Source organism: Phaenicophaeus curvirostris, chromosome 9 (assembly GCF_032191515.1).
Source record: "Phaenicophaeus curvirostris isolate KB17595 chromosome 9, BPBGC_Pcur_1.0, whole genome shotgun sequence".
NCBI lineage: Eukaryota > Metazoa > Chordata > Aves > Cuculiformes > Cuculidae > Phaenicophaeus > Phaenicophaeus curvirostris.
Window position 1 is genome coordinate 18414180 of NC_091400.1, and position 18789 is coordinate 18432968.

The window sequence follows — 18789 nt, forward strand, 5'->3', positions numbered from 1 at the left end:
TGGTGGACATGTAGACAATAATCTAGGATGTAGATTCATTGACTGTGGAGCCTGTTATTTTATAATAATTTTTGAGATGCAAGGAAAGGCCTAGATTTTTTGCCAGTTGAGACTTGAGGAAAAAAATGGAGAGAGATGAGAGGAGAAGCATGTAAAGAAAGGAATTCATGTTGTTGTTTATTTTTTTTATTTTTTCTTACTTTTTGCCAAGAATTTACTTAACCCAGCACAGCCATATGCAATTTATCCTATTATTACTGATCAGATTGTCACACTGATAGGTGAGACTATATATCCATGACTTCAGCAGGTGACAAATTTCTGCATATATCAATAAAATTAAATGAAGATACAAGGGCTGAAGAAAGTAGTTTTAAATCCTTTTAAAATTTTTATACCATGGTTTTAAATTATCCCGGAGGCTGGATTTGTTTTTATAAATACTTGCTTTTCTCATGTAAGTTTGTTGTCGCTCTCAGTTGCTCTTTATATCAGCCAAGATTTATTTCCCATTGTGGCAGAGGAAGAAATGCCTCAGAAGTGCCTCCTTGACATATGTAGATCCTTCACTTTCCAGTAGGAGAGTGTGGCTGAGTCTAAGGAATTAAATGGGACCCTTGACTGGGCACCTACTGGTATCTCCTTACTACTCTCTCCTCTGTAACCATAGTCCCCAGCAGGCTCGCAGTAGTGGAGATACTGCCCTCCTCCCTAGAGACCTACTGCTCATGGGCTGCTTCCACATGCTACCTCTATTCGGCTACATACTATCTTTTAACCCTGTTTACTCACTAACCCCAGATAGCTCTTCCTTACTAAGCAGGTTTTGTGCTGATGTTTCCTGCCTGCAGCACCTCAAGACCTCTGCCTCTGACACATCTCCTGTGAGGAATGATGTTGCTTAAGGCTGCTTTTCTGGGGTAATATTTTATTTAGAATCCACTCTCCTTTGGGCCTGCAAGTACGTAGCCTTGAGCAATTTAATATTCAAAACCTGCACTTAGTGGTTGAACTGATGATTTTCTGTCTTAATGTCTCATTTTACCAAAAGCAGTAGTCTGCACTCTGCAAAATGTATTCAGATGGATCCAAGGAAAGCAAAACAAATATCATGCCTCCAGTAGTGGTACAAACCACAGTGTCATAAGGAAGAATCCAGTATTGAGGCTAGAGCTTGGGGAAACCAATTTCAGACTTAGGAAAAACAGTTTATTATTTAAAAAGAGGATGGTGGTGCTCCTTTTTTTCCTTTTTTTTTTTAAGTTTTCTTTTATTAAGGATAAAGTACTTTTAGGCAGACCTACAGCTCCTATCGAACATATCTGGATCAAATAATATATAACAATCTTTCCTTAGTAGCTTGTAGTCTTAAGAGTCACTGTACTTTGCATTAAAAAGTACATTGAAAGAGGTCATGGAAGTTCACTCTTCATTTTCAGTGAAAGCTATTTAGAATGTCTGACGTTAGATGTTTTCAGCTGATGCCTGGTTTAACTGAGTTCATTAAGAAACATTTAACCAACCTCATTTACACTGATAAAAATACATCTTGCCAAGTCCTTGTGAAACATGAGATAAGCTGTGCAATGTATCTGGTCAGTCCTTAATTATACTTTGTTTTGCTTCCAGCACCTGGATCATCTGAGCTATTGAGTGCTAACAGAATGTATTGAACCGTACCATATCTGGATCACTGTGTATCTTTTGCTTAAGCACTACTGAGAGCTTTACTTCAGTTAATAATTCTATTTGAGAGTCACACAGGAAGAAGGGGGGAGTACATACACAGATGATTGCTTGTTCGGGTTTTTTCAATTGGCAGTTTTTCATTGGCGTGTCATATATTTCACACTTCTTAAGTGGGGAAAGTAAATCATAGTTGATATGCTCCTTTTCCACTATTCCAAATTACTTTAAGACAAATGATAGGGGATACCTTTCATGTTTCTGAGAGAGTGATACATGCAGAAGATGGCTGGGGGGAGAGGAGGAGCCACTGCTAGCACTCAAAGAAGGCAGGGATGAGCAGCGCAGCAGACAAAGTGTTACCTGGGTCTTGTTCACCCATATTTCCATGCATGAAACCTGTAGCGCTTTGGCTGTGGGATGGGAGGAAGAGAATCAAGACCCAAATGTGGATAGCTGTCACAGAAGTGGATGGTCCCTGTGGACTCTGACCCAATCACTATCCAACATTAAATGAAACTCTAATACAATGATTAGCTTAGAAAAATCTTATTTCAGCATGAAGTGCACGCATGTTTTGCTTTAATCAAGTGAACTCTGGCTTTGGTTCATTGACAAGTTCATCTGTTCTGTTGCATTCTAAGCTATTGCTGCTTGTGTCCTGCCAGGAAAGCACTGCCTGTTCATCTATCTGTTACCCAGGTCTGCTTGAAAGTTCATGCAAGATCTTGTTCCTCGTAGGATGCAGGTCATGAAAGGTGTCAGTTCACCATTCGCTGCCAGAGCGTTTAATCACGGGCTTCCACAGTGATAAGTAGAAAAGACATCCCAGAAACTCCCCCTTAACCCTGCAAATTCTCCTTTTCCCTCTGTCACCGAGTGGCAGAGATAGGCCTTCACACAGGGAATGACTTGGGGTCTTTGCTCATGACAACCACTGGTCTTCCTTATCTCCTCTGTCTCTGTCCTTGTACCCCACAGCCCCACTGCATACTCACTAATTTGACACTATTTTCTACAAAGGTCCCTCCCAGGCAGTGCACTTCTCTGCACTCCTCTTTGACTTGTCATGTATAAAACACATTTCCCTCACTTTCTTCCATTTTATGACACAGTCCATCTTTCTAAATCATTCTACATTTCCTTGGTTAGCATGTAGTCAGGAGACTTGATTTACTCTTCTGGACTTCCTGTATTTTGGAATGCTTAAGAGAAAAACCCGACTGACAGATACTGATACCTGCAAACCTGAAGTTAAGATGCTTCTGGCATTCGCTCCATTCAAAAACTGATGCCTCCCAGATGGTAAGAAAACATGTAAATCCATTTGTGGGATCTTGTCTGGAAGACTAGGCTGAAGAGAAAAACAGACAATAGTGTGTTTTCTTGCAGACATCTGTGTTGTCTTGAGCTAGAAGGTTTTGTATATTGAGGAAATTGCTATAGCCTGACTTTCTACACAATGAATAGGAAGACAATGTCACCACAGTGAAGAACCCTCCTCCAACACCACCCTCCTCCTAGAACAGTCCAACACTGCATGTGCCACTGTGCTGGGGGTCACGTCTTAAGGCTGTTCTGTTTCTTTGATTTCCTCCTTCAGCTTCCCAAACCACTCTGTTACCTCTGTGTTTCTGTAACGGGACTGAAAGGGATGGTGATGCTAAATGTTATATCATTTGGCATCAGTATAAGTTACTTTTTTCTTTACATTTAAAATGCATGATGTCTCATCTGTTTTCCTTATTGCTGTAGTTATTTGGTATCACAAAGTGTAGCCAAATGTTTTGTTACTTGATTGTTGAATTTTTCTTGAATTTTAAGTTGTCAGTTGATTAATTTCTTCATCATTTTTTTTCTTTATGAAGTGCACTGTTTACAGAAAATACAGACTAGCAGCAGATTACATGATTCTATGATCTTTTGTGATGATTATCATCAACCTTTTTAAGATTATGAATGCTTCTAGTTAAGGCCCTAGCCCAGGTTTCAGCAAGTCTGTGTTCAGGTCCTGTTTGTGCCATGTATTCCCTGCTCAGCCCTTGGAAAGTCACAGTGGGCAGTCTGCCACACGATGATGCTGTCATAGCTGGGGAGAGTTGACAAAGTTGCCCCCTCACTTCTTTATCTCCCAGGGCATGGACCTTTCAAGGAACTTGCTGTATGCAGTGGTTGTTCTGCAGCTGGTTTTGGAGGAGCTCTACTGCCCATGCAGAAGCAGCAGACTCAAGGGCTCTGCTGAGCTCACATCTTTAAAATTTGGCAGTCTTCAGTTTTGTCCCTCTCTTTACCATGTATATCACTGGGACTGACTTTTCCCATTTCCTGATGTTTTTCTGCCTGGCTTGGGGAAGTACCTGTTCTTTCTTAATGCTGACCATGGTACAGAGCTAAGCATCTTGGCTTTATTCAAAGATGATGGGGTATGGCAGCAACACAGTAATTTGCTGTTGGTGGAGTCACAGTACAGGTCACAGAAAGGCTGTTACCAGTTTAACTTTCTTGCCCTTTTGGCGACTAAACAAGCGATTTGCCATTTATTGCAAGCTACTGATGAACTTCATTGACTTCATCCTATTCCTCTGAGTCATGTTTTGGGTCTAGTGAGTTCATACACAAATATTTAACTAAACTTTTTGAGCTAGTTGGTCAAATGACATTGCTATGATCTGAAAACTGGTGATGTGGTGTATATCTTATCTCTAGTACTATCTGTGTATCATGTTACAAATATGGGTGTTACATAAATCACTGAATGCTGTGGTTGTCACTGAACCTTAATAGCTGCTGGTCACAGTAGGTTATTTGTCAAATTGCTGCCACAAATAAGGCAGAGGTTGATCCTGTTTTTCTGCAAGGCATTAAGGAAAGTCCTATCTGAAAGTAGTAAGACTTTAGTAGCTGAGATGTTATTATTCACAGTGGCATAGGCAAGATGATGTCCCCAGGCTACCCTGCTAAATTGCTCAATGAAAATGTTCACTGAAATGTCACAGTAAGGACATAGGAGCCTATGGATGGATCACAGCAATGGTCAAACCAGCCCAGAATCCTGTCAAACAATGGCTTAAAAATGAATTGCCAAGGAACAGAATAGAAGCATGACAACCACATGAGGAGGAAGTCAGGCAAAAATGCCAAGAGTCCTGCATGGATAAACAAGGAACTCCTGAACAAATTGAAACACACAAAGAAAGAATCCTACAGAAGAGAAAGTGAGGGCAGGTAGCCTGAAAGGAATTCAAAGAAATTGTCCTTGCAGCAAATGATCACATTAGGAATGCTAAAGTCCTCATAGTATCAAATCTGGACAAGGATATCAAGGACAACAAAAGAAGCTTCTGTAGGTATGTCACTGATAAAAGGAAGACGAAGGAGAATGTGGGACCTCTCCAGAGGGAAACAGGAAACCTGGATATGGAGAAGGCTGAGGTACTCAATGATTTTTTTACTTCAGTCTTCAGCAGCAAGGGCTTAAGCCACTCCATGCAAGTCACAGAGGACAGAGGCAGGGACTGGGAGACTTAAGAAGCTCCCACTGTACAAGATCAGGTTCAAAACCATTTAAGGAACCCAAAGGTGCACAAGTCCATGGGACCTGATGAGATGCATCTGTAGGTCCTGAGGGAACTGGAAAATGAGGTTGCTGAGCCACTATCCATCGTATTTGAGAAGTTACAGCAGTCCAGTGAAGTTCCCACTGACTGGAAAAATGGATTTTTTAAAATCTCATTTTTTTTAAAAAAAAAGAAGACATGGGGAACTACAGGCCAGTCAGTGTCACGTCTGTGCCCAGCAAGATCACAGAGTAGATTCTTCTGGAAATTCTGCTGAAGCACATGGAAAATAAGGAGGTGATAGGTGACAGCCAACATGGCTTCACTAAAGGCAAATTATACCCGATTAATTTGGTGGCCTTCTACAATGAGGTTACAGGTTTGGTGGATAAGGGTAGAAGAACTGACATCATCTACCTGGTCTTGTGCAAAGCATTTGACATTGCCCTGCACATTTTTGTCTCTAAATTGGAGGGGCATGGATCTAATAGGTGGACCACTCTGTGGTTAAGGAATTGGCTGACTAGTCACACTTGAAGAATTGTGGTCAATGGCTCAATATCCAGGTGGAAACCAGTGATGATGGCATTCTGCAGGGTTCAGTGTTGGGACCAGTGTTGTTGAACATATTTGTCACTGATGTGGACAGCGGGATTGAGGGCACCCTCAGCAAGGTTGCCAGCAACACCAACCTGTATGGCACAGTCAACACACTGAATGGAAGGGATGCCATCCAGAGGAACCAAGACAGGCTTGAGAGGTGATCCTGTGTGAACCTCATGAAGTTCAACAAGGCCAAGTCCAAGGTCCTGCACCTGGATCTTGCACAATTTCAGGCTGGGCAGAGAATGGATTAGGAGAAGCCCTGAAGAGAAGGACTATGTCCTATGGTGTTCCATAACTGAAGGGTATGGTGTATGAAGTACCACCTTCTTTTGCCTGTCTAAAACATGCCAATTGCTATTTTGGTGCTCTATGTCTCTAATCAGGAAGCAAGTATGAGCAGTCATCCCCTTCTGTAAGTCTCCTAACCTTTCACAGTTTCAAAAATGTCTATTATATGCACTTCATTCACATCTTTTCCAGCCAGATCTCATCCATTTAACCAGTCCTTCCAGAATTTAAGTCATTCTAAATACCTTATTCTAAGGTTTCTCAAAGTCTACTCCATCCTTTTGGAATTGTAGATCCACATATAATTCCAGCTAAAGGTCTACCACAGGCTTGTAAAGAGATGGTGTAAAGAGGTACTTCTTTTGTTCTCTGCTCCTTTTTTTAATAACACCTAGTGTTTGGTTTGCTTTTCTGGGGCATCCTACTCAGCATAAAGCCTCCTTAATATCCAGCCTATAATGGAGTAAAAAAAAGAACCAAAACCAATTCTGTCATGGTCTCCTCTTCCATGACCTCAATCTGCCAAAAAAACAAAGAGTATAGGACATTCTGTAGGAGTGCTGGCAGGTTTCCTGGCTTCATCAGTTGCAGAGCCTCTAGCATTTGTCTGTCCAGGGGCTGCCCTGGAAGTGAGGGGATACCACAGCACAATCCTTTGTCATATCTTTTTCCCCCCAATCACTTTCCAGCCTCCACCTAGTAAAGATAAAGGATAGAAAGGCTTTATCCTTGTAAAGGCTAAGAAAAGATGGGAATGGCCTGTCTTTGTATGCTAACATTGCAGATAATTTTTCAGTTTGATCTGCAGTCCTCATGAGGTCAGGAAGGTGTTTCCCCACCAAAACCTCTTTTAGCCAGCCAGCCTTCTCTGCCTATTTCTGTGAAGGCTGCTGTGAACAAACCAGATCCAGTACATCCTTTTAGGCTGTGAATACACTTGCTTGTGGGTTAAGAGTGTGTCTTTTTTTCTTACAGACCCAATCTAGAGAAGAACAGAAGCAAGTGAGTTAAATAGTAAGTGCAAGTCCTAGATTAAAGGCTACGTATAAACATAGGATGGGTTCCCAGAAGCCAGCCCATACATGCTACTAGGCAGACCCAGAAAAGACATTCAGAGGAAGATCTGGACTTTGAAAGCTTGGTTCATACGGTGGAATCCCAGTCTGTCAAATTCACAGGTGGAGCCAGAGAATGGTGACATTTCATAACAAGACCAGAGGCCCCAGCATCTGCTTTCATACCACCCTGGGAGAAAAGCAGAATCTTTCAGAATCTTATGAATGTGAACTGTATCAAGATAGGTCCCTCATATTCAACTAGCCTTTCATACTCAAATAAATCTTTTCTTTCTGTCATCAAAGATGACTCAAGACCTTTGGCAGTTACATCTCTTTCCAGTGAAACTCACTGATCCTTTCAAGAAGTTCTGGATTTATCCCAGTACCATTTTGAAACCCTTCAGGAATTATGTGAGTAATTAGATAAATAATAAAATAATTTAAAAAGCCATGTCTATATGTAGAATGATATTGTGAGCAAAGCCCTGCTTTTCCAGCACATTAGGCTTCACAGCGGTTACTCACCTTCAGGGCTGCCAATAGAGGAATACAAGGCACTGTGTCTGCCAAAGTAAAGGAAGGGAAAACACAAAATTTACTTTTTTCTTGATGACAATAAAACTGGCTGTTTGCAGCAATGCAATTATCTGCCTAGACATGGTCTAGAATGCTCTTCTCAATTTCACCTGTCTTTCCACTTCTGGTTTTAACCACCCTTGGTGTGCAGTATCCAGAGCAGTGCCCATTGTATCAGAATTTGTAGAATTTCTTGCTGATAAAGAACATTATTAGGACCAGGAGAGATGTGTAGGGAATCCAAGTCATCTTCCTCAAAAGAGATCCCTAACAGCCAGACATGTATATCTATATAAGTCTCCTGAGGCTCCCTTTGTATTCAGGGGAAACAAATACATTTCTTCAGTGACTGACTGAGCTAATTGGGCAAAACTTAAAATCTGCCCATCATTTAAATCCCATTTTGACAACTTAGTAGAAAATGGTCTGGTGTTCACAGTATATCTGGTGATTTTTGTACACATCAAAGTGTGAATGTGAGCACTCAAAAACTGATTGAACCAACGTGGACTCAAGTTCTAAGCCAATGAGTTGGTGCAGGAAATAAAGTGCTTTTCATAGCCCTTTACCATTACCTGAGAGTCAAATGAAAGACTTAGACCCTGCATTGTCTTTGAGCACCAGTTTCATAGATAGGAAATATCTGACCTTTGTTAATTAGAGATAAACATGAAAATAATATCCTTTGGCATTGATTATCATTCAGAGTGAGTTTAGGAGTAATTCGATGTCTCTTTCTTATTACGCAGAGATCTCCTTCAGTGATGAAACTAGTTGTTTTATTTAAGTAATGTTCCCATTCACTTCCTTAAGCTGCAGTTGTTATCAGCTTCCGTTCTCTACACTCCATGTCCTCTTCCCTTGTTGGTTTGTTTCCCTACTGGAGCTTCACTGGGTCTGAATTAACATTCCCTTAGGTCTATTACATGATACACAAAAGTCAAGTTTATTAACATTTGTTAACCTTAATAACCATAGAGTAATTCATGCTCTTGATACTTAAGCAGTTTCAGAAAACAATTTTGCCTGTTTCACTGGTTTACTGCCCTACAGGTTTCCTGAAACCAGAGCTACGCTATTTAGTAATAATGTCTAATTTAGAAAAGGTGTGCCTGTTATTCAGACTCTTTCCCATAACTACTTAGTTTTAATGAGACAACATCCACCCAGCCCTGGCCAGCAGGAAGCCTGAGCACCTGCTGAATGCACAGCCTCTTTCACAGTCACTTGTACAGTGATGTTTCCACCAAGCTTCCCTGACTTGCTCTAGTTATCTCACTATAGCTACCATGTTCAAAAGTGCTTCAAGAGAGTATTGTCATCTCTTTATATAAAGTCACATAAAAAGAGGATATACAGCCTAATACCGTGCCTTGTAGTTGGGGCTGAGTGGAAAGTGGGGGAATAGCATGTAAGGCATGTTAGACCCAAAGGGCTGTAGGAGACCCAGTACAGTGTTCACAGTGGATCACTAACGCTAGTAGATCACTAACACTATGCAGACAAAATTTGGCAACAGAGTCCTGGGATCTGGTCTTCAGTCTCAGGTGACTGAATCACTGTCCCGCTCTGTTTCTTTGCCAGAAAACACACGTAGTTCTTACTCTGTTTGTAGGGTTTGGGATTCCTGTGGGGAGGAGGAGTGGGAAGAATAATATTTTTATTAAGATTTTATATTGTATTAAATACACAATAATAATAACCCAATCATTCTGTTAAGCTCTGTTTAGGGTCCCTTTAACTTTCATGGATCTTCATGCCTTCTATGGATCTTCAACTAGTGCATGTTACTGCAGAAAGTGGTGGTTTGGGGACAACCTGTGACTTGTAAATGCTGTGAACAGCATGGTTTATCTGGTTAAAATATCAGATTAGGACAAGCTGAGTGTATTCCTCAAAATCTGTGTGTATAACTTGGGTACAATTGCATAAACTTGAAGGTGAAATGCCTAGGATGAACTTGGAGTGATGCCCTTTTTCAGTCACACCACCTCCCTGCACTGTGCTCAGGCACTAGAGGAGCTGGCAGATGTCAATATGCATGAAGGCAAACAACAAGTGTTTAAGCACATACATGGCAGATAGGCTCTGAATTTGTTTGACCTTACTAGAACATTATTTCTTTAGTCCTACATGAATGATTACCCAAAGAAACACAAACTGGAGAGGTAAAATATCAGTATGCAAACAAGAAGTTCATCCCTAGTTAGTTAATTATTATCTTGAGCATATTATTTATTAATCTTATATCTCAGCAGGAATAGGAAGGCACTATTGGCTAATTTCACCCATGTGATTGGCCTTACAGCATATAAATAGACATGGATTTACAGGTCCAACATCAGGCTCCTCTGACACTTGATGTCTCTTCCTCTCTTCTCACCATGGAGCTCCTGGGAATGACCACTATTTTCTTGCTGGTCTGCATCTCATGCCTTCTTCTCTTTGCCACATGGAGAAGCATATCACAAAACCAGAAGCAGCCTCCTGGTCCCATCGCACTCCCAATTATTGGAAACTTACTCCATCTGGACCCGTGGAACTTGCCTGAAAGCCTGAAGAAGGTAAGGGACTGTCTCCTTCTTTCCTGTGTTGTCTCCATTGCATATAAAACAAAGTCTGGTCCAGACTGTCACAGCTTAATTTACAATATTTAGTTGCATTGACCAAATGTTAGACTCAGAAACAAAAAGTTTCCCAGAAATACATACTTCTGAAGTCTGTATATTGCAATAATCTATACATCTAAGTCTATAAATCACAAGTCTAAGTCTATATATTTGCAATAATCATAGTAATGATGAGCCTGTGCTGACCCCCAGCAGTACTGGAATTTGCAATAGATTTGCAATCAAGACACTGATGCTATTGCAATATTCACTGTATTCCCCTGCTGCCTAGCTCCTCATCATACTGGCAACATATCCTGGCCCTTTTTCAGGCAAGACTCTGGTACGTTTTGCTGCCTCTGCTCATAACAAACAGCCAGGATCTCCTGGGAGCTTAAGTAGTGAGTGAAAGTGTTGAAGAAAAAAAGGTTTGGAGGTAAATTGTGCTGTCTGTTCCCTGACAGCTGACATCAGCCATCTGTCAAACAAAACCTGTGTGTTGCAAGGCCTGGAAGGGGGTAGGTAGAGGAAGTTCAGCTGGAGTGCCTGTTTCTTAGGGGATTGTGAGGAAATGGTGGCAAAGAGATGGGAAGGGCAGGTGTCCTTAGGTTCTTCAGAGCATAGTTGTGGTGATGGCTGACATTGCCATGTGTATCACCAGAAGCACACATACCATATGAGCTCCTCTTTGCCTTAGTGCACGCCAATGTTGAGAATCATGAGCACCCTCAGACGTTCTGCTTTGTTTCATAGCACAATGTGATTCAGTTTCACGCCATAAAAAAACAGGGACTATATCTAGTTTGCTCTTAAAAAGTTAGCATAAGAAAAAGTGTACCAAGTTGGATCAAGTAGCCCAATAAACTTTCTGTAATTTTAGCCAAAAGCAGGTGCCTAGGAAAGAGTATATGAGTACTGCAAGGACACAATGACTCTCCAATGATATATTCTGCCAATTTCCAGAGGTCTGTAGCCTAGGATATTTTAGAGACAACTGTGGTATGTTTGCGTGCAAAGACCCTTTAAGTGTTTGCTGCTGTATGTGCTTTCTGAGCCCATGTAAATTGTTATCCACTGTGCCCTGTAGAAAGGTATCCTAGACTGTTTTGCCAGCCCTGAGAAGAACTATTTTCTTTTTTGGAATATGGACTTGACACCTCACCATCTCCATACATATCCCCTATTTCTTGTACAATTCCCATTTCCCCTGCCTGCAATTCATAGTTGAAAGATTCTGCACTTCTGCCATGTCTCAGTGATGCTGGGCAATGGTGTATCACCCCCTCAGACACCTTTGCTACAAACTTCTTTTCACATGTTTAATATTCAGACACATTGTTCTTTGTGTTCCTCTTTCCTACAGCTCAGCGGGAAGTATGGTCCTGTTTTCACAGTACATTTAGGCCCAAAAAAGGCTGTGGTGCTATACGGCTATGATGTTGTGAAAGAAGCTCTGATTGATCAGGCAGATGACTTCAGTGGAAGAGGCATCCTACCGTTGTTTAGAAAACTCTTCCAAGGCTCAGGTACATCCAGGGCAGTGAAGGAGGGAATGGTGGATTTCATTCATAACTTTCATGCATACAGATTAGCAATAAAAGACTAAAAGCCAAGACATTACTTGGACCCTTGGGTAAACTGGACCCATAGGGAACTGTTTAAGGTCACTGGTTGGCTTCACTGAGTGCCTTTCTATTTTCAGCATGCTTCAAATTCTGGCTAAAATTTTGTTCATTAAATGTGCCTCTAAAATCTTACATTCATTCTCCCATTTCTGAAAATATTGATAATAGAAATACAGCTAAGGAACCAGCAAAAAGGAAGTTCATAGCACAACAAAGACAAGTTAATGATGTGGGCTGTCCCAGTAAGGGCCACTTTGAGCATTACGCGCTGAGCTTATTCACCAGGGCAGTTCCCAGTATGGCATTTATCTGGGTAAACAGATCCTTTTCCATGGTATCATAGTACAGTATTAATGATACTGTGTGAAGGAGCATAGTAGTACAGTTGAGTGGTTATGTTAGTGCAAGGGCCATGTGCTTGTAGTCAAGATCAATTCAGTACCACTATTAGCTTCTTATTTACATACTAATGTAGGTTTTATTATTCTAGGACTAAACTCAGTTTTTCTCAAATTGCTGTGACAGATCAGATTTATCACCCCTAGAATTGCAGCAAAGATACATTTTTAGGCATACAGCAATTGCAGTGTAACTCCACAGATGGGTGTCTTTGCATGTGGAGTACTTACTGTACACCTCCCATTTCGGGGAAAAGAATCTGTTTCCTCATGGAGTTCTGTTTCTTCTTCCCATGTCAGGCATTGTGACTAGTAATGGGGAGACCTGGAAGCAGCTCCGGCGATTTGCACTCACCACTCTGCGGGATTTTGGGATGGGGAAGAAGAGCATTGAGGAGCGAATACAGGAGGAAGCTCATTTTCTGGTGGAGAGGATCAGGAACACACATGGTAGGACATGGACTTTATGCCTGCTGGGACACATGGTGTATCTGCAATGAGATAACATAGGGCTGCTTCACTAAATCTATGACCCAAGAAGTGGGCATGTGGCTGCTGTTTCTGCTCCTTTGCTTCAACAGACGAAGTTACCACTGCTGGGAATGGGTCAGTCTAAGGCACAGTATGGAGGGATAAGTGTAGGCGGCTGGTGTTGGAAAGCACCCCTTAACCTGTTCCCTTTGAGGAACAAGATAGGAAGTGGTAAAAGGAATGGTTCAGCCCCAAAGCCAAGGGTTTGGTGGAATTCAGCCATGGAGACAGGGCTGGGTACTTTCAGGTAACCAAGCAGCACGCACTTACTTTCTTTGTTTCCTGCATCCTAAGTAAATGCATCCTGAAGAAGCGAGTGACCAGAAAACTCATATATAGATCTCTAGGTTTGAGTCCGGTCCATCTGAGCACTAGACAATATCTCCTGGTATTGGTGTGGGGCTGCAATGGGAACACAGAGTGTAAGTTTCTTTTGGGGCCAGGGCATAAGGAACCCCTCTTTGGTTTCAATCTATAAATGCATTTTCTGATAGTATATAAGCGAACTTTACTCCTAAGTACCTCCCATAAGAGAAGCACAGTGCCAGTTTGGACAACAAACTTCCTTTCCACAGCCAGCCTTCAACATTTGCTTATTCTGCAGGGGAGAAAAAGGATACTGAAGCATCACAGTTTCCCATTAGCCACTAGAAAATTCAGTCTGTCTTCACAGATGAACATTCCTACTACAAAGCAAAGAAAACCCTCTCACCTGCATTGCTCTTGTCCTTTAACTGGCACAGTTATACTGCATTTCCTGTGCTCTACTGTAGGTTTCTGTCTCTGGGTCATTTTGTTTTAACTTTTTTTTACTGTTTACTAAGGGCTTTGCAACCAAGGTATCTACAACTGAAACATATAAAGTAGTTATTCACTCATTAATAACAAATAATAAATAGCTCTAACTAGTTATCTACTAGGCTTGGCAGTAACTCACTACCTCTGATGAGACACCTGCCAAGGACTTGCTGTCCAGGGAGTAATCAGTCAGGCAGAGGAGGGTTGGTGCCATTGCTCCTTGAAATTGGCTGATCCTCAATGTTGCCAAGTTCTATTTTCTAACTCTTCGGTTTTCCTTTAGAATTTGACACCTTTTCATATTGTCATTTCTCCTCTAGAATCCTTGAGTTGCATCCTATCACTGCCTGCAATTATACCTTTCCTTTCTTTCTGGGGTCTAATCTTGCTTTTTCTCGCACATTCGTTCTCTTCTTAGAAGTTTATTCAGCTGTGCTATCAAAACTAGACTTTGATCGCAGGCATCTGAACTCCTAGGAGAGGGTTATACCATTGAAGTTATGCTAACAGAGTTCATAAACAGTGCAATAATTTAAAGACACGGCTCAGGCAATGTCCTTACTGTTTCATTGGGTTTTGATGGGAATCTTTAGGCCATTTCTAATAAACAGTCTATAAGACAGACAGGCATACATCAGCTGAACAGGAACCGAGACATTCAGACCAGTGTTCTACTGAGAACAGAACAAAAGAGATACTTAAACCATTCAAACCAGGAAATTAGTTTACTTCAAGTAGAGAAGAATAAATTGGATAAGCTGTTCACCATCTTTTCAAAAGCCTACAAAACTCTGGGTCTCAAGTGGATGCAAAACTTCCCTGTGGTGTCAAAGGAGGGGATGATGACTGAAATACTGAGGGCAAGATAACAATGGATTTTTTTTGTTGCAGAGCAACCTTTCAATCCTGGCGCCTTCCTAATCCATGCTGTTTCCAACATCATCTGCTCCGTTGTATTTGGAGATCGGTTTGACTATGGTGACAAGAAATTTCTAACTTTAATTGAGTTGCTAGAGGAAAACAACAGGCTCCAGAACTCAGTACAACCACAGGTGTGTACAGTTGCATTTAATTAATGTGTTTATTATTATAATATTTTACTAATTAATATTTATTCATCTTATTAATTTTTAATTGGGGTGGATTTTCCTAAATTTGGAGCCATTTCTCGAAAGCCAAAAAGGCAGTAAATAATTCCTGTGTTTTTTTTCTTATCTTATGGAATTGCCATTGTATTTCCAAAGAATGAAATGACAAAAAACTGTTTAAGAGAAGTCTGTCCTTGAATATAGTGAAACCATAAAGAAAAGGCATTAAAATCCAGCTGAATAAAAAGACCTACTGCTCCAAAACAGTTTAATTGCTCCATTTTCATATTTACAGTTGGGGAACATTAAGGAAGGCTCTACAGCAGGGTCTGGACAGGCTGAATCAACGGGCCAATGCCAACTGTATGGGGTTTAACATGACTAAGTGTTGGCTACTGCATTTGGGCCACACAACCCCACACAAAGCTACAGGCTTGGGAATGAATAGCTGGAAACAAAGAGGCTGAGGGGAGATCTTATCACTCCCTTCAACTGCCTGAAAATAGGTGGTAGCAGGGTAGATGTTGGTCTCTTCTCCCAAGTAATAAGTGATAGGATAAGAGGAAATGGCCTCAAGTTACAGCAGGGGAAATTTAGATTGGATATTAGGAAATGCTACTGCACTGAAAGAGTTGTCAAGAACTGGAACAGAGTGCCCAGGGAAGTGGTGGAGTCACCATCCATGGAAGGATTTAAAAAATGTGTGGATGTGGCACTGAGGGACGTGGTTTAGTCATGAACTTAGCAGTGTTAGGTTTACAGGTGGACTTGATCTTAAAGGTCTTTTCCAACCTAACCAATTCTGTGATTCTGTCATTAATCAGAATGTGCTTTTCCATCATTTTTTACAGCTATACAATTTCTTTCCAACTCTCATGGATTATTTACCTGGGCCTCATCAAAAACTGATAAAAAATATTGCAAAAGTTGATCAATTTACTTTTGACATCGTAGCAGAACACCAGAAAACTCTGGATCCCACTTGTCCTCGAGATTTTATTGATGCTTTTCTTAACAAAATGGAACAGGTAATGTAAGAGTAAAATTATAAGAAAACCAATTATATGTTGGGTTATAAGAAAACCACTGTTTAAATCCCAGCTTCTTTCCAGTTGATGCAGGGCACTGGGCTTTTGCAAATACAGAGGGGAACTTGCTTTTCTTGGCACATCAGCTTCACTCTATCCTCTCCATTTTCTTATCAACGATTTTTAAATACAGATTTAACAGCACTAGCCAAAGTTAGGAAAGCTGAAGACCAATCTGATTGATGTAATGCAGTGCTCCTCCCATATTAAAAAAGGTTCATAATATTATTCAGTGAAAGTACTATGGATTCTAGTGTTCTGGAAAGTGAGTGTCGTATTTTTGAAAGGATATTAGACAAGTTTAAAAACATACATCATGAGTACAGGATCCTCATTATAAAACAAGTTGCTTAATTATGTCATTCAAAACATTCTGCCAAATCTTCCTCCAGGAGAAAGGGAATAGTCACTCAGAATTCACCCTTGAGACCTTGAATAGAACCACGCTCGACTTGTTCCTTGCGGGAACAGGGACCACCAGCACCACTCTGAGACATGGACTTCTGATTCTCCTGAAATATCCAGAGATAGTAGGTAATTAAAAAAGGAAATAAATAATTGAAGACTTTTTAATAGGTCATGGGAGCAAACTGGACAATTTCTGTCACTACTGCATGTGACAATTGTCCTCTGAATAAGGAAACGTGTACTTGAAGTGCGGGGATGTGTATCAGTCTTAGTTGTATTCACAGGAAAGATATATTAGTACTAAGTGTGTTCATTTATTCCTGGTGTGCTAAAAGCAAGTTTTGCTGTAAATCTGGGGAGAGGTTTAGGCAAACTGATGGGGGATTTGTCCATTCAACATTTGTTTATTTCCTAACAGAGAAAATTCAAAAGGAGATAGACTGTGTGGTTGGCCGAAACCGAAGTCCCTGCATGGCAGATCGGAGCCAGATGCCCTACACAGATGCTGTGGTCCATGAAATCCAGAGATACATTGATTTCCTACCACTTAATGTCCCACATAGTGTGATCAAGGACACCAAGTTCAGAGACTACTTTATCCCCAAGGTCTGTTCCCCTGTATCTGAGAAAGGCCATAATGTCTTGAAAACAGTTATGTGGTTTATTCATTGTATTTTATTTTATCTTCAAAAACACTGAAATGTGATATAGAATTGGAATAATTCCATTTGGAAGGGATTCTGGAAGTTATTGAGTCCAGCCTCTTCTATTCAGAAAAAAAAAAAAATAGAAAAAAAGATTCATCCTCTGAGAAGAGGGAGATAGAGCTTTCTAATTCTTTTACTTAAATGTAAGCACAATTCCAGTTTATTTGAAAGCAATATTAAATACTCTAATTGGACTCACCATTAAAGTTCATTAAAAAATCATCTTTGACATACCAATGGCACACAGTTCTATTAATCAAAAGCTCATTTTAAACTGGTTAAACTTCGGCTATCCTTCTATTCAGCAGTGGGAACTTCTTGAGGCTGCTTTGCTTTAACATGTCTCCAGTTTAACTTTCTTCTCCTCTCTTCATCAATTCAGGACACATTGATATTTCCTATGCTGAGTTCTGTCCTACATGATAGCAAGGAGTTTCCAAATCCAGAAAAATTTGACCCAGGACATTTCCTGAATGCAAATGGTACCTTTAAAAAGAGTGACTACTTCATGCCGTTTTCTGCAGGTGAGAGCTCTTTGTATTTCAGATCCTAGGCTATCCTCTCCTAGAACCTCTTTGAAGATTTTAGTGCCTCCATCACCAGTGTGTCTGGTGATCTGCTAACTTGTGGGCAGCCGTAAGCCACCCCTGCACTAGAGTTTCAGTTTATTTCCTTTTTTAGCAATCACAAAAGCTTCTCCAAAGCATTCTACAAGAAGAGATGTATGAAATGGGATTCAGTCACACAACCACTCTCTCTAAACTTGTCATTACACAGCAGCAGAACATGAAAAACTAAAGCCTTCAAAGTGCTTTTGCCCACTGAGCATATTGTTCTATAGACGCTTAGCCCCTAGTTCAGTTCATTTGCTTCCTTGAAATGTTGCAGCACTGTCTATCTATTCTAAGCTGTCTGAGCTTTTGTGGAATGATGGTTTAAATAAGTGACCAGCAAAATACTCTACTGTCACCTCACTTTTTGTTATCTTTTGATTGCAGGAAAACGTATCTGTGCAGGAAAAGGTCTGGCCCGGATGGAGATATTCATATTTTTAACATCCATCCTCCAGAACTTCACTTTGAAACCTGTCATGGACCACAAGGACATTGACATTACCCCATTAGTCAGCTCTCTGGCAAATATACCCCGACCTTACGAGGTTTCTTTTGTTCCACGTTAGCTGAGAGAAGACAGTTGCCAGCTCCCACAATCATTAAAGCCCTGGTTGAAGGACAGTCATTTCCCGATCTGTTGAGGCTGAAATACTCAGATCATTCGCCAGATACTTTATGGAGAGAAACTTGCTTAGAAAAGAAAATTGTATGGTGCTTTTATAATCAACACAGCCAGCTCTGAACAAAGACAGAGTAGGCAATTGCACAGGGAAGGAGACAACTCCCTGTGCAAAATTATACAGACTCTCCTCTGCACCTGCCTCACATAGCTGTCCCTATCACTTCATCCTCTCAGCACAGCAGGAACTGATGCGTATACTCCAGAGTTTCCAAAGACTCTGCCTGAGGTACCTCTCCTCTGTATTTTCAGTTTGATTGTGACCTATTTTTAAAGGTAAGTATAAAACAGAGTGGAGTGGTTTTTGCTGTCAGAAGATGATCATCACCTGTATTCTTCCAAAATACATACAATCTCCTGTGGTGAGGATGCTGTTTATTGATGACTGGACAGATGAATCCTCTTTTGTGTGATCACAATGAATGTTTGTAAATATACAACTTAAATTGCAAAATAAAGTACACTGAATTGTT

The 18789-nt window shown here is 40.8% G+C and overlaps 1 protein-coding gene across 1 annotated transcript; it reads left to right on the plus strand.

Annotated features, from left to right (window-relative positions):
* Nucleotides 1-10104: 10104 nt before the first annotated feature.
* On the plus strand, nucleotides 10105-18789 carry LOC138724323 (cytochrome P450 2H1-like). The gene is made up of 9 exons (XM_069864287.1): nucleotides 10105-10335; nucleotides 11744-11906; nucleotides 12704-12853; nucleotides 14624-14784; nucleotides 15672-15848; nucleotides 16301-16442; nucleotides 16735-16922; nucleotides 17406-17547; nucleotides 18022-18789. Exons 1-9 carry the CDS (start codon nucleotides 10156-10158, stop codon nucleotides 18201-18203), a joined length of 1485 nt encoding a protein of 494 aa, XP_069720388.1. The 5' UTR covers nucleotides 10105-10155; the 3' UTR covers nucleotides 18204-18789.